Source organism: Hypanus sabinus, chromosome 5, assembly GCF_030144855.1.
Source record: "Hypanus sabinus isolate sHypSab1 chromosome 5, sHypSab1.hap1, whole genome shotgun sequence".
Lineage (NCBI taxonomy): Eukaryota > Metazoa > Chordata > Chondrichthyes > Myliobatiformes > Dasyatidae > Hypanus > Hypanus sabinus.
In genome coordinates, this window is record NC_082710.1 from 50,299,288 (window position 1) to 50,316,769 (window position 17,482).

The 17,482-nt window shown below is 39.8% G+C and overlaps 1 protein-coding gene across 1 annotated transcript in view; it reads right to left on the reverse strand.

Moving 5' to 3' along the window:
- LOC132394145 (A disintegrin and metalloproteinase with thrombospondin motifs 19-like) overlaps positions 1–17,482 on the reverse strand; it is a 379,896-nt gene that overhangs the window by 54,520 nt on the left and 307,894 nt on the right. The window contains exon 21 of the mRNA XM_059969941.1: positions 329–464. Coding sequence (XP_059825924.1) covers positions 329–464 — 136 coding nt within the window. The remainder of the gene's footprint in view (positions 1–328; positions 465–17,482) is intronic.

Below are 17,482 nucleotides of genomic sequence, written 5' to 3' on the forward strand. Positions count from 1 at the left end.
GCTGAGTTCTTCTAGTACATTGTTGCTCCACATTCCATCATTTGCAGTCTCGTGTCCCCATAGCATTCGACGTACTGGTGACACTGTACTATAATATCACTGACTGTAGTAACACTGTACCATAGGAACACTGGTTATACGATTCCTTAGTTTCCTTATATCTATATATTCTATTGTGTCTATGATATAATGAAATTATTGGGCAACATAACTTTTGATTTACCAGCAAATTTAATTAACCGGCATCTGCAAAGCCTAGCGCACACCAGATAACAGTGTTTACTGGATAAAAGCTGATGGTTAATTGAGATCAATGTCTGTACCGTACCTGGTCTGACAAGGCTGCTGATTGCATTTGCGGACTAGTGGCTCAGGTCTTCTCAGCTGCTTGCATTTCCGATTGTCCACAATAGTTGTAGTTTTGCTCATAATTTTTGTGCAAGTCACAAGTGTTTTTCTTTCTCCTGAAAAGGGTAAATAAAAGGCTGGTTGTTCGCAAAATGATGACTCTTTGTGCTCTTGATCAAAGATCACACAGGTATTACTTATGCTGCTTCCCCCTCTATCTTGTTTCAATAGGCAAAGAATTCTCCTTTCATCCAGCAGAAAATAAATCAGCAGTCGGAGAGACAAACTGTGATTCCAGTTAGGACAAGTAAAGTGGTGTACACTGCCAATCATCATTAGTCAGCAGGCAGCATTAAGCCTTTCATTTACAAAATGACATATATCAAAACCTGTTAAAAGGTGCTATATCATCACATGTAAAACTGCAGACGATGTAGAGCATCAGTAAAAGGAGCGGGAGTCAATCAGTTCCTTTGGCCTACTCCACTGTTCAGTAAAGATCATGGCTGATCCATTCCTGGCTTAATACTACTTGTCTCCCCCCTTACCCTGTGACTACCTCATTAAATGTGCCATTCTCTGCTGTGAATATGTTCAGTAACTCCACCTCCACAAGTTCCTGTGCTACAAAATTCAAAAGATTTTGGGATCCTCTGAGAAATGAACTCTTCCTCTCAAACAGGTGAAAACATACATTGCAACTATGCTTTCCAGTTCTAGGTAGCCCCACTGGAAAAATCATGCGATCAGCATTATCAGTGCTGATCTCCCTCAGAATTTTATATTTCAATATGATCAGCTCTCATTTTTGTTTCTATAGTTTGAAGTGTTTAGGCCTTCCCTGCTCAACCTCGTTTCATATGTCTATCACTTCACCCCAGGATCAACCATCTATGCTTTCTCTGGATTGCCTCCAACAGAGGCGTAACCCTGCTTAAAAACAGGGAACATTGAATTCAGTGCTCCAGAGGCTGTTGGTCAGTATTCTGTAAAATTGCATCGGAATGTTCCCTTTCAATGTTGGCCAACATTCTGTTAGCTTTCGCAAGTGCTTTCCTTCGTCCTTTCTTGTTTTTCTTTTCTTTTTCTCTTTCTTACCAAAACCAATTTCTATGGGCCAAAGGCCTGTCTCTGTGCTCTAATGCTTTATGTCTCTAAATCAGGGCTTCCAACTCTGGGATTCACAGACCCTCGGTAACGGGTCTATAGGGAGAAGCGATGTTGACGAAGGGTCTCGGCCCGAAATGTCGACATCGCTTCTCCCTATAGATGCTGCCTAGCCTGCTGTGTTCTACCAGCATTTTGTGTGTGTGTTGTTTGAATTCCCAGCATCTGCAGATTTCCTCGTGTTTGCTGGACAAATAACCAATGTGCAAAAGACAACAAACTGTACAAATACGTAAAAACATTTAAAAAAATAAAAAATAAATAAAGAATAAATATTGAGAACATGACCTGTAGAGTCCCTTGAAAGTGAGTCCATAGGTTGTAGAATCAATTCACTATTGGGGTGAGTGAAGTTCTTCCATCTGGTTCGAGACTAATGGTTAAGGGGAACTAAATGTTCTTGTAACTGTTGGTGTGGGACCTAAGGCTCTTGTACCTCTTTCCTGATGGCAGCAATGAGAAGAGAGCATGGTCTGGATGGTGGGAGTCTTTGATGATGGATGCTGCTTTCCTGCAATGGTATTCCATGTAGATGTGCTCAGTGGTGGGGAGGGTTTCACCCACGATGGTCTCGGCTCTAACCACTACTTTATGCAGGCTTTTCCATTCAAGAACATTGGTGTTACCATACCAGGCCATGATGAAACAAATCAATGTACTCTCCACCACACAACCATAGAAATCTGTCAAAGTTTCAAATGACGTGCCAAATCTTCACAAATTTCTAATTAGATTGAGGCACTTTGTCCCTTTTTTATAATGGCAGTTATGCCCTGAACCCAGAACTGATCTGCTGATCAAGGTTCAAAGTTCGAGGTACATTTATTAACAGAAGTATGTTTACAGTATACAATTCTTCCCTGGACAACCATGAAACGAAGAAAACCATGGAGACCATTCAAAGAAAAACATCGAACCCTCATGCTCAAAAAACCCAAATCACACAAGCAACAACAAAAACATCAACCCCACCCCCCCACATGCACTAATGGCAACAAGAAAGAATTGGCGAAAACACAGAAGATAAAAACAAAACTGAGAGTGTCCGGTTGAACTACAGTGCAATCCAGATAGATCACAGACCCAGAATTCAGTACCATCCTCTAACAACATCAAGTGAGGGAGATCACTCAAAGACACGGGCCTTCCCTTGGGAGCAGCAAGCATGAGACTGTCACATGCAGATACCTTCTCTGGCAGCAGCAAGTGAGAGGCTGGTTGATGGCACTGAACACTTGCTCACCTCTGCACCCACTTCAATCTTCCTCAATGCTTTAATCAGCGAGAAATGCAGACGATTATCAGCTTGCAGTCTGTCTCTAAGCTCCTAGGCCTTGAGGCAGCTCGCCTCCTGGTACCTTGTTGGGGACAGCAAAGCACCAGATTGCTCAATTAATCTTCAAACTGTAAATCACAGGCTCTAACAGTACCAGAAATGCATTTAAAATAAAAAGAATATGTAAAAGAAGTGAAAGAGACATTCCATGGACTATCTGGAGGACGTTGACCAGGGTAGCATTATTTGCTGGTGGCATCTTGATCGGATAGGATAACACTAAGGAATTTAAAGTTGCTGACTCTCTCCACCTCTGATACCCCGATGTCATCTGGCTCATGGACCTTCTGGTTTACTCCTCTTGTAATCAATAATCTGCTTCATGGTCTTGCTGACATTGAGTGAGAGGTTGTTGCTGTGGCACCATTCAGCCAGATTTTCAACCATCCTCCTATAAACTGGTTCTTCACCACTTTTGATTCACACGTCAATAGTGCTGTCGTCAACAAACTTAAATATGGCATTGGCACTGTATGGCACTGTACTTGTCCTCACAATCATTAGTATAAAACGAGTAAACCAAGGGGCTCGGCACACAGCCTTGTGGTGCACCTGTGCTGATAGAGATTGTGGAGGACATGTTGTTGCCAATCCAAACTGAATGGGGTCTGCAAGTGAGGAAATCAAGAATTCATATGCACAAAAATGTATTGATGCCAAGGATTTGGACCTTATTGACTAGCTTTGAAGGAATAATATTATTGAATGCAGAGTTGTAGTCAATGAAGAAAATCCTAAGTTATGCATCTTCACTGTCCAGATATTCCATTGTTGAGTGAAGAGCCAATGAAATGGCATCTGCTGTGGACTTGTCGTGATGGATGGGAAATTGGAGCCTGTCTAAGTCCCTCCTCCGGACATTAGGTTACTGTGACACGATCTGCCACGATCCACACCCTAGAGTATAATTAAATTTTATATATTACCAGCATTCATCAGAAATCCAAGGAGTTGCTGGGTGTGTGTTAAAAGCAAATGAATGCAATTGGATGAATTGTTTGAAATATCTTTCTTTGGTTTAATTAAACTTGGTTTAATTTTGACGTCTGTGTTCCACGAGTGATGGATTGAAAATTTTCATGTTCAGTAAACAACAACAGCAAATATTCATTTTGAAGGTATATCTCACATGTTGGAGCACATTTCAAAATACTTTATGTTAATGATGACAAGTTCTGCCAAGCAGAAGGAGAAAATGGCACGTTAAGGTAGTAAAAGAGACAATTTTGAAGAGCCATAAATCAAATATAGGCATCAAAAAATTTAAGTGTTAAATCATTTCTAATATGGGGTTTGAAGAGGCATTGCGTAAGCATTTTAAATGATCAATTGCATCTAACAAATTCCTTGTTTGCAGTAACAAATGGTGACATGGAATTTCAATTGTATAATACCGTGCTTTTCACTGTGATGCATTAGAATAATATTTTGCAACTTGAGAAGTTTTTAAGACGTTCCCAGTTTTCAACATTAGCAAAGTTTGACTGGACACTTTCTGTTGTTATTCACATCTTTAACCCAGTGCTAGTTCCAGCACGAATCACTTGAAAACATCATCATGGGTGCAGGAGAATTACTAAACCTAATGGTATTAAAACATAATAATTAAAACAGAACATTTTGTCATATACAGTGACTCCCCTGGATAAATGTTTGAAAGATCTTGAACTATGGAAAATTCCCCACTTGAGGGGAAAGTACACTCAGGATTGTTGGCTCTGATTAATGTTTGGGAAAGTTTACCACTCAGATCTTCACAGTCGGCTGAGTTAGTTAAAGTGTCTTCAGTAGGTAGTTATCTAGTCAACAATCCACAATCAGTTCAGACTCTGGAGTAACTGTCTCAATAAGAGTGAGAGACAGCTAATTTGGACAGCTCCTGATTATGGGCACTAGAATGGCTCTGCATGATCAATCTGTGTCTGGTGATTGCTATACAGGCAGCAGGCCAGCTTTGTACGGCCTATTCACGATCATTGCTGTGTACGGTCAGTACTAATCACTTTGTTCATTGGCTGGATACATTGGCAGGGGGCTCAATGTTGCAAATGGGTAACCCCACTTAAATCTACTCCACACCGTCTAATGGAGCCAGCCTGCGTACCCTAAAGGAGGTTGCAGAACACGGTGGTCATTCTGCAAACCGAAAAGAACAGTGAAAATTGGCATGATTAAGGAGGTGGTGAGCCCCAAGGTTTTGGCTGAGGAACTGGAAAGTGTGAAGGATGTCTCACATCAGCAAGGGGTCAGGAGGACATTCAGATAAATTTCTCAATGGCAGTTGAATCACATCTGAGGAGAAGTCTTTTTCCAAAGAGAGTGGTCGTGATTTGGATCTCACTGCTCATAAGTCTGGGGAAGGTGGGATAGTGGGACTGATATTTATGGCTCTTTTTTAATGCCATAATTAGTGTGATGGGCTGAATGGTTCCTTCCTGTGCCAACACAATGCTGTGTTTCTATGTTGAGATGTAGAGATGTAAGAGGGAAATTCTAGGGCATAGGGCAACCAGTGTGAAAGCTGGTAGTCACATTATCTATTAAATTTTCACACTGTGAGAATGTCTGAAATGGATGACAACAGAGAAACTGGAGGCTTGTAGGACTTACAAAGAGGGATAAGGCTGGTGGCTAGGAGCAGAGTATGTGATGGAGACTAAAGACAGAGGCGCTCATGTTCCCACTATCTAATTGGCAAAACATAGTGATCCGACGAATTTGATCTGGCAAGAAACAAGAGATCTGACAGATTAGGGTTTGGAACCTTCTCCAGAAAAATAAAACTATGATGAATAACCACAATGTTCCTACTAACATACATACGCAATCGTGACAAAAATGTGCAGCTGCCTTGGGATAAAGATGCATCCAAGCCAGAAATGCAGCTTAGTGATAGCATAGTCTGTTGGGCATTATATTAAGGATAATAGATAGAGAGTCCATTTCATGAGCAAACTCGGCAAATATCCTCTGAACTAAACGAAGTTATAACACTTATCGATGACCCTGACTGCAGTTTTACAAGTCTATCTTGAACACACAGTTCAATAGTTCTGTCAGAGTTTAACTAACCGAGCTAAATATACGAACTGACATTGACTTTCTTGTAAACCAAAAAAAAAAATTGCTGGAAATCTGAAGTAAAACAAAAAGGGTTGAAAAAACTTGGCTGGTCAAGCAGCATCGGCTGCTTGTATCGGCTTCAATATCTGTTCCTTTGCAATTTTGATTTCAATATTGACATTCTTGTACCTATAGGAATGGTTGTAGGGAGTCCGACATCAAGCTCAGAGTCATGGAATAAAATTGCACCAACGAAGATCATATGTAGGAGTACATCTGAGTCCTGGAGCAGTTCCTGGAAGATGCACATTACCCAAGAGATGACTTTGCCTCTGAAATTTCCCTCTCTATTGCAGAGCTGCTATCGTGAATTAGAAGTAAAGTTCAATTTAGCTTTTAAAACTGTCTCTTCTATTTCCTGTAAGCTAGGTAAGGTTGCTGAAAAAAAATGCAGTTTCGAACCAATTTTGCAAATCTGCAAAATATATGGAATTTGAAGACTTATGACACCTCGCACAAGCATCCTGCCTGTGGAGAAAAGCCAGTTGCAATAATATATCAGCATTGGCATAAAAATACTTAACTTGAATATTTTACTAAGATATCACGTACAATACCAAAAAGAAAATGAAATATGCCTGCACAGCCCTTCAAAAGCTATTGTTCCCAGGAGGAGATTATTTGAAAATAATCTGCTGTTATTTAAGTCTAGACAGAATTTGATTACTGTTAAAGAAACACAAAAGTTTTGGACTGCTGTAGTAATTACACAGCCAATCCACCATCAATCAATATGCATTACCCATTTTCTTCTGCAGTAACAGACCTTGTAGTTGTTTCCATAGAAACAAGTGCGTTTAACTGTCTACAACAAAAGTTACTTAATATAAAAGAAATGCTATTCAAAAGCACCATAAAGACACTTTAATCACGCAATGATTCATCGAAGTATAGGGGAACTAGCATGCAAAGAAATTTCTTACCACAAATAATTTATTAAAATCAGATTATTTGCACTTTTTGTGGAGAAATCCAAAAGAGACTAATTCACATTTTTGTTTAGACATACAGATTGGCTTGAAGTTTCATAGTCCTTTTCATTTTCTTCTCTCTCTCTGCATTTATCATTTCCTAGTTTTATTTGCATATATGCTAAATTTGAATTTCAAATATACAACAGTTTCAAATGAACTGAAACAATTCAGAGTCCAGGACCATACACTGGAATTATCTAAAGTACACACTTCCAACTTCCCTGCAGATTTTTTTTTTCCCTTTCGTGCAGTTTATTTTCTTGGGCTGCATAAAATTGGAAATGTTCTAATGCTAATGATGGTAACTTATTTTTGTGTATGCAACAGAACTGTAACTTACAGTAAACACAAAGTACACTGCAGACCTGCTGAGAACTGTAACTTATTTGTAAAGGAAACCAGGCTTTCAAATTTCTTACACACATTTTTCCAGTCTTTTCAAGTAAAGATTCAGATCAATCCCGTCTTTTGATTTGATATTAAATTGGGGTTCTAGCCAATTAGAAAGTGTTATGTTCTGCAACTTCAAAACACTAAAATAATTTAAAGGAAAACAAAAGCTGAGAGATACAAATCTAACTCTTTACTTCAATCGCGGTGCGCATGTATCACATGGTCGCATCATGATACATACAATTCACGTACTTTTACATATAACATATTGAATTATATAAACAACAAACAATATATGTACATGATTACTCAAATATTACTGAAATATTAAACACATAACTGAAAACATAATGTAAAATATGACTTAAAAGTTCAGTTGCACAGTGATAGACTTTGACGTATGCTTGACAATGACTTGAGCAATTGTGTGCATCATGAGCAAAGATCCTTATGATATCCCTACAGAAAACAAAATAACTCTCAGGCAATTTATTGATAAATATGCAGGGCATTACTCATACTTTAGTAACCTGTTCCTGTGTGGGTCAGTTCCTATAAATCTTTTTTACAGGATCTGAATTGTAGTGTTTTTATTGCATTCAATGAAGATGAAAAACTTCATGGAATGCATGCCTCATGCCTCATGAGGACACCCACCCACTTTCTGGCGAGGCCACGATACTTGATTTACTTTCCTGGGGAAAAGTAGCCATTCATGTAGAGTAAACACCACATCTTTTTGCAACCACATTGCAATGAGGTCCTCATGAGGCGAGGGGTGCTGAGGGGGAGCAGGGGACGGTAGGGAGTGGTTCAATGGCAGGAGAGTCTTGCAACGGCACATTACTGTCGTTTGTCAAAGCAGGTGACAGTAGTTCAAGAGAAAAGCACTTTCAAACACAAAAATCTGAATATTTAATTTGCACCCATGATGAGAAAATCTATGCTGTGATGAACAACCTTTTGCAAAATGTTTTCAATTTGAAATTTCAATCAAAGTGTTGATATAAAAAAAACTACTGCAGATAAAAACAGTCTGAAATAAAAACAGAAAATACTGCCATAATGGGTATATTAATCTGTATCTGTGCATGAAGGGTTGCAAATCTGGAACACCGACTGTTCTCCTTTCCACACCTGACTACCAGTTACTGCTAATTTTTTTCCCAGCATTTTTACAGATTTCCAGAATCTGTAGTTTTTAAAAAATATATAGCTTACTTAATGACATAAGGTAAAGACATAAGGTCAAATATAAGGTGTTTCATTAATAAACTGAATAATCTTTGGGTGTTATTAAATACACTCAGACCCTGCATAATGCTACCTCACATAGCCATGATTTGTTATGACACAATTATTCAATTCTTTATTGACATTTTTTTAAAATGACAGAAAATTATTCTATATAACACTTAAAACATCTCAAGTGCAGCCGTCATTACAGTAAAGATTCCATCAGCCAATGAGAGCTCTGAGCTACGTACAGCCAATTGTATTAGTTCACGCTCAGCCTTCCCTGCTGTGTGTAAACGTTCTTGCTCCTTCTCCAATTTATTCTATTTTTTTCACCTATAATGTCTGGAAAATGGCCTGTAACTTCCAGGGAAGGTAGTACATCCAAGATGTCCAGGGAAAGCATTGGCATGGATGTGAAATTCCTATGATTTCAGGCAGAACCAGTCATCATGGACCAGCTCATCGATAATGACCCTGACTGGGGGCAAAGCAATAAGGCAAAGAGTGGTGTTCTCGACATGTTTTCCTGCTCCAGAGCACTGCTTCACGAGAGGAAACTTAAGAAAAGGCAGTCAGATCTCGATGCCTACTTGAAGAAGAAGCCAAAGTTAGAGAAGGACTCAGAGCCTGGCCCCTCCTCTAAGCCGTAACCACCTCCTGCTTCCCTCCTCTGCTGCAATGTGTTGCTGCTCCACTGATAAACAGGTTAGGCCTACTTGCATGCTTGTTACTCCACAGATGACTGTGTGCATAAAATAATACATCATGTATCTCAGGTATGATTTTTTTAAAAATCGGGCACACATGTCTATTAACATAATGTTGTCATGATCCTGCATAGCACTGATTTAAATAGTACTCAATCTCTGAGAAACACAACCTCAGCATGAAGCGGGGTCTGAAAGTATAGTGAGAACAACCATTAACTTAACCATTGTAATCATTCGCGAATTACAAAACCTCAGGAGACCTTGGCATGTCTTTTGTAATCATGAACTTCAATCTAATACTAAAGAAGAGCAGTATTATTAGGAGGTTAATTTGCAAAGTAGGATCCTAAGTGGATTTAAATGACCCATGATGCAATTAGAAGTGCAAGAATGATCTTTCCAAAAACTGAGAATTAAAAATAAAACATTTTTTCTTTTATTATTTGACTATTATTTATTGAAAGATTTATGTTATAATGATGATTTATGGTAAATTGCTATTTACATTGTAAATAATCTGTCATGTTAAGGTGGCATGGTAGCATAGGAGTTAGCCCAATGCTTTACAGTACCAGGGACCTACTTCTGCCAGTAAGGAGTTTGTATGTTCTCCCTGTGACCTTGTGGGTTTCCTCCAGGTGCTCCGGTTTCCTCCCACTGTCCAAAAGACATACTAGCTGGTAGGTCAAGGGTCCCATGATTAGGCTAGTGTTAAATTGGGGGTTGCTGGGCGGCACAACTCAAAGGGCCAAAGGGCCTATTCCATGCTGTAACTCAATGTGCTCAGATGCATCATTATTACTGTCGCAGAATGTCTTGCGAAAGACACTACATTTTATGTGTTTTAGCATTTCTATTTTGTTTATTCAGTGAGGCAGCACAGTAACAATCCCTTCCAGCCCAATGAGCCTGTGCTGTACAAAGTCATCCTTGTGACCCATTCATCTGGTGATCTGTAGGGTTTTGGGATGTGGGAGGGAGCTACCGCACCTGGAGGAAATCCACAAGGTCGTGGGGAGATTGCGCAGACTCCTTCCAAATGACGGCAGGAATTAAACCTGGGTTGCTGGTGCAGCAATAGCATTACGCTACCGTGCACCCCATTGGACAGCTGGCAAGTGTTATGCTCTGTAACTCCAAAAATAGAAATAACAAAAGTAGTGAGGTAGTGTTCATGGGTTCAATGTCCATTCAGAATAATGTCTTAGTTTTGTTTTTACTTTAAGCAATGCACATACGTATGATGTGGTGGTGTGATGACGGAAGCCATCCACGTTCTCTCTCTCTCTCTCTCTCTCTCTCTCTCTCGCTCTCTCTCTTTATACATACACACACACACACACAATGAATTATTTAAAGATCAAAGAATGATTAATCAAACAGAATATGTTTATAATATTACTCAAATATTACTGATATACTATATTGAATATACACCTACCTGTTTTGCTATGAACTCTGACTCAATATATAATGTATCTCAATTTATATACATATACTGTATATACAGTATACTATATAATACAACTACTATATAGATATAATAAAAAGAATAATAATAGTAATATTTACGATAATAATAAGTACTTTATTGCTCCCGAGTGGGAAATTCTTTTGTTCCAGCAACATTTAAAAACACACTTAGTAGTGCACAGACAACTAATAATAAAGTACAGAATAATAATATAAACAATAATAATTTACCAAAGTGCAAAAACGATGTACGAAATAATAAAACAGAGACTATTGTACAATGAAGTGAGTTCTCCTGTTGCACGGAGATGAACTGTTGTATATGCTTATTGAATATAGTAGGAAAAATTTTCTCTAATGACCCTTGTGACAGCAGAGCTGAATGAGTCTGCTTACTCAGTCGGTCATGGAGAGGATGTGCCTGATTGTCCATAATGGATAACAGTTTGCTTAGTGATCTTCTCTCCACCATGAACTCAGAAGAGTCCGGGTTGGAGCCAAGGATGGATCCAGCCTTTTTGATGAGTTTATTTAGTCTTATTGAATCACCAGCGCTGATGCTGCTCCCCGCAACATAAAGCCACAAAGAAGACTGCACTTGCTCCAACAGCTGGTAAAAGATCTCCAACATCCTGCTTCACACATTGAAGGATCTCAGCTTCCTAAGAAAACAGAGTCTGCTCATCCCCTTCTTGTAAACAGCTTTGCTGTTGGTTTTCCAGTCAAGTCTGTTGCCAAGATGAACACCTAAGTATTTGTACTCCTCCACCTCTTCTCCTGCAATCTCTTCTCCCAGAATGTGTACACGACTTGTCCCAGTTCTCTTCCTCCTAAAATCAGTCACCATCTCCCTGGTTTTGGCCACATTCAAGAGCAGGTGATTCCTCCTGCACTACTCCAGAAACTTGTCTACCAGTCTTCGATACTCCAACAACTGCCCATCTCCGATACACCCAACCACCGCAGAGTCATCAGAAAACTTCTGCAATTGGCAAGACCCAGAGTTGTACTGAAAGTCTGAGATGCACCGTGTGAACAGAAAGGGAGACAGGACAGTCCCTTGTGGCACTCCAGTGCCACTCTCCACCATCTCAGACAGAGAACTATGCAGCCATACAAACTAGGTCTATCTGCCAGGTAGTCAGTAATCCAGATGATAGTGAATCTTAGCATCCAGACCATAGTAAATTTTAAATTGTCCCATTCAAGCCCAATTGCTGTGAAGATTTCTTACTCAGATTGGATAACACCTTTCCTGACAAGGGAGGCCACTCTGCTTGGCAGGTAAGACTTGTGGCTGTGGAAATAATCTCAGTTTCTGGGGCCTCCTCTGTGGTGCTTGGAGGAGTTGACTCTGAGACTGCATGAAGTGCTTCTGACAGCTCTGGATGTCTTTCATTCTCCTTTTCTCAGCTTTTATCACTCTGAATCTACTTGGCTCCTTGCTTCTCACCAGGTCATGGATTCTCTCTCTGTATTTTGTTCTTGATCCCTTTCTCGGTCGCACTCACTTCCCTTATCCTTCATTCTTTCATGATCTCTATCAGGATCTTGTTCAGACTTTCACTCCCACCTTTTCTTTCTCATGTTCATTCTCTCTCTCATGCCGTTCTCTTTCTCACTCTCAAGAAATTAGGTCTTACTTAATCTCTTCCATTTCCATAGAACTTATGTCATCCTTCTTTCTTTTCCTTTTTCTTCTTTTAAGAATGTGTATTTTGAACTTGGAAAGGTGCACTTAGTTCACTGGAGTATTTATCTTATTAATCCTTCCATTGCTCCCTTTACAGTCTGATCGCTTCTCTTTGTTTCCTTATCCACAACATCATCTAATGAATCCTCTGTGATCGTATCTCCATTGACTCCTTTCTTTTGGCCTATTCATCCAGCTGGGCTTTGGTCTTTGCATCTACTTGAAGTTCATGCAATAACCTTAATGCACGCAGGGTAGATTCTGTTTTGTTTTACACTCACAAAAGCTGAATGCTTGCAACTTCCCTGAAGCTCTTTGATCTCTTCCAGATTAAAAACAAACCACATTTTTGCAAGTAACTGCCTGGTTAACATATCAGAAGCTTTCTCAGATAGGTTGCCTAAAAAAAACTATTGTAGTTGGACCACTGCTTTCATCACTTTCACAATTCCTCTAAGTAGCATGGTCTTTTCCTGGTCCAATATGCTTTCCAACCAGAGATATAGAGGTTGGCACCTACACCTGTTGCCCTCTGTTGGTTAATGGTTCATGGTGCAGAAAATGAAGACAGTTGTGGCATCATTCAGTACCTTTCTTAATTTACTTTTAGTTGACTCTATTACAGGGCATGTGGCATGCAAATGATGAATGGACCTCCAATCGAGTTGTAGTTGTCACAGCCAATCATGACCCAATAACGTAGGCCTTTCTGTTTTAACCACGTTCAAATCTAAGGCTTGCTGGCTGTTGTATTTCACTGTTGCAACTCCCACAGGAGTTATCTTTTCTCCAGTATAAGTTCTTAGTTGGATATCTGCAGGCTTCAGTTCAATATCTTTGAAATGCCATTCAAACTCATTCTGCAGGAACAACTGAGCCAGTGTCCAATTCCATTTTAATCTCATCATTGTCAGATTTTTTTCCATCAACAATATATGTATTTAGTACCCTTTCTGAAACTGCCACTTGACTTTTCCTGACGAAGGGTCTCGGCCCGAAACGTCGACAGTGCTTCTCCCTATAGATGCTGCCTGGCCTGCTGTGTTCCACCAGCATTTTGTGTGTGTTGTTACTTGACTTTTTATCTTTTTTTTCCTTGTGCGGACAAACTATTTTTGTCTGCCAGCATGCTCTCAGTATGTGTCTGACTTTGTTGCATTTCCTGTGAGTTTCAACATAGAATCTGTATTGGTCTGGTGAATGACAGCCCCTGCAACAATAGTAACACGATTTGTTCAGCTAGGCAAGCCTCCATCTAGTCACAATAATTTTGTTCACACTCATTTTCATACTCGACTGCAACTCAATTGAATCTCTGTCTGCTGTTTCCATTGATACAACAAATTCACTGCTCTTTTAAATGCAAGTTGTGCTTCAGTTAGGAGCCATTTTGAATGATTTCTTGTAAGATTCCACAAACTAAATTATCTCTTAGTGCATCATTAACCCCAGCATAGAACTGACAATATTCAGACAATCACTTTAATTCAGCCGCGTAAGCTAAAAAGAACTCCCTTTCCTTTTGTTTTCACTTAAGAAACCTAAGACTTTCTGCAATCAGCAATGGCCCTGGTTCTAAATGTTCCTGCATTACTTTCACAATATCAGCAAATGGAGAAGTTAAATTTCTGAGCAAACTGTCTGCCTTTAAACCTAATGTACTCAGCAAAACTGGCACCAACTTCTCAACGGCTATTCCATTTCTTTTAAAATACTGCTCAATTTGCTCAGTATACAATATCCATTCATCATTTGTGTAAATCAAATGCATCAGTCCTTCCAACGTAGCCAGCCATTTCAATCCTTTATAAGTGATTATTCTCACTCGGTACTCATTGTTTGTGAACCTGTGAATTCTACCATTTTCTGTCCTTTTTTTTAGTTCAAGAGTTTCTGTCCATTTCCGAGTTTCACAAGCAGAGTTGCTTTTCCACTTGACAATTTCTTGCTGCGCTTGTCTAAAAACTTGAACTTTGCACTTCTCAGCTTCATTTTAAAAATACCTCATCACCACTGTTATAATTTGTAACTCCAAATCATAAATCTAATCGAAATAAGAACACGGAACTGGGGATAACGTCTTAGTTCCGATTTTACTTTAAGTGAGGCAGGTACGTATGATATGGGGGCATGATGATGTATGCCATTCATGTATTGACAAAGGAGAATTGGTGGATGTTGTGCAATTGGATTTTCAGAAGGCCTTTGTCAAGGTGCCACGCATGAGGCTGTTTAACAAGTTAAGAGAGCATAGTATTACAGGATAGGTACTAGCATTTATAGAGTATTAGCTGATTGGCAGGAGGCAAAGTGTGGGAATAGAGGGAGCCTTTTCTGGGTGGCTGCCGGTGACTAGTGCTGTTCCACAGGGGCCTGTGTTGGGACCGATTCTTTTCTATGTTAAATGTCAATGATTCGAAAGACAGAATTGATGGATTGTGACCAGGTTTGCGGACAATACAAAAACAGGTGGAGGGGCAGGTAATTCTGAGAAAGTAAAGAGGACTTGGACTGATTAGGAGAATGAGCAAAGAAGTGTCAGATAGAATACAGTGTCGGGAAGTTTACAGTCATGCTCCTTGGTAAGAGAAATAAAAGAGTAGACTATTTTCTAAATGAAGAGAAAATTCAAATATTTTAGGTGACTTGGGAGTCCTAGCGCAGGATTCCCTGGAGGCTAACTTGCAGGTTGAGTTGGTGGTGAGAAAGGCAAATGCAATGTTAGCATTCATTTTGAGAGGATTCAATGCTGAGGTTTTATAAGGCAATGGTGGGGTCTCACTTGGCGTAGTGCGAGCAGTTTTAGGACCCTTATCTGGAAAAAAAAGGATGTGCTGAAATTGGATTCAAAAGAAGTTCATGAAAATGCTTCTAGGCTTGAATGGCTTGCTGTATGAAGAGCATTTGATGGCTCTGAGTCTCTACTCACTGGAATTCAGAGGAATGAGGCACTACCTCATTGAAATCTATTGAATGCTTAAAGGCCTCGATAGAGTTGATGTGGAGAGGATGTTTCCTACGGTGGGAGAATTTGGGACCAGAGGAGACAGCCTCAGAACAGAGGGGCATCCTTTTGGAATGGAGATGAGGAGGAGTTTCTTTAGCCGGAGAGTGGTGAATCTGTGGAATTTATTGCCTCAGGGGGCTGTGGAGGTCAAGTCAATAGGTACTGAACTGTATATTTAAGGCAGAGGTTGATAGACTCTTGATTACTCAGGACATCAAGGGATCTGGGGAGAAGGCAGGAGATTGGGGTTAAGAGGGAAAATGGACCAGCTGCAATGAAATGGTGTAGCAGGTTCAATGGGCCAAATGGCCCAATTCTGCTCCTATATCTTATAGTCTTATGGAATTGTAGTTCAGAGCATACATCAAGCCATTAACACTACTAGTATCTTTTTAAAACATCAGATCTTTCAGACATACTTAAGTTTCTTAAAAATCATTAGATACATTAAGAGCAAAACAAGTTCATCGCAACTATTGTAAAAAAAAGGAATGAAGAATAGCAATTTCCAGCAGACCATCTAAATGAACCTAGAGAAGCTGTGGAGTGTTTACAATGTTTGGACTGCCTTAAACTCGATGCTAACTAGCATCTCTGAAGAGAATCATGGACTTGATACCACAAAACATTAGGACTGGTTTTGTGGGAATGACAGTGAGTTTCAAAAGCTAGTTAACTACAAATACACCACATCCTTGGTTTGGAAAATCCACCACAACCCAAGGGGAAAGAAACAGCTCTACGAGGGCTGGTGAGGTTGAGGCCTAAAAAACCTGCAAACCAGTGAATATAGGATGGGTAGAAGGGCAGGGGGTTCCGTTACAGTTTTATAATGACAAGTGAAGTGTTCCATACTGTCAAGGATGCCTCTGGCCCAAACACACAAGGATCAAATGTGATTACAGTCAGGAACAGAAAGGGGCAGAGAGGCAATCAGCATCCACTGAAAGGGACATTCCAAAGGACTTCTGAACTATGATGCTGTTGAGTATCGAAGAATTCTGACTCATACAACAAAAAAACTGGTTGGTCTAACCACAGACAAAGCTGACTGAAGTTAGAAAGGCCATATGCTAACTGAGAAACACCAAGGCCTTTCTGATGCACTTAAATTACTAAAATGCATTAAGTGCAAACCAACTTAATCACAACAATTTCACATAAAATTTAAAATCTTGATAAAGAGGAACCTCAGTCATAGTTCACAACTTCAAACCCTACTCTAAGGAAGAGGGCAGAGGATTTCAGTGGCATTATAGTCATGACCATCTACAGGAAGGTATATACAACGTGGTAATTACATATGGATCTATTAGTAGTCTGATACAGTGAAAGTCAATGTGGCTACAAAATGACTGCTTTTCACCTCAAAAAAGCCTCTCACTCTATTAATTGAGAAATGACTATGGAAAGTCCTTCTCAACTTGCTTCTGTGCAGAAACTCTCTTCCACCTTCTACCTGCTCCATAACAGGTTTAATCATTTCATACCAGTGCCCAGAGACATAGTGTTATTATCCTGTCACTTTTCACAACATTTCTTGCCATAATGCTGCATCTTACCTCCAACAAGCTTCCTACTGAAGTGAGGCTAATCTGCCACATGAATGGGAAAGCACTGACCCATGGCTTCTACACGACAGAAGCAAGGCCAATCTAAATGAGCTCACATATATGTGAGTTCCCAGACTGATATGCAAGTCATGATGAACTTGTTCAGTGAAGGAGACAAGTTCTGTTCTACTTGCACTGCATGCAGTAGAACTTGCAGTTCCCAGATTGGCCCCTTCAACCATCTCAAATCCACAGACCTGCTGTGCTTGACAAGTCACCCTCAACCCCAAGAAAATTCCTAAGGGAAGAGTTGACAACTTAATCATGATCACAAAAAAAGTGAAAGAGGACCAGCAGTTACCAATGGATCCCTTTAGTTCATCAGCACTTATGGATGAGAATGACGAAGGTGTGAACATATTAACAGTCATTAATGAGTTGTACATTGTGTTGAGTTAAACAACAT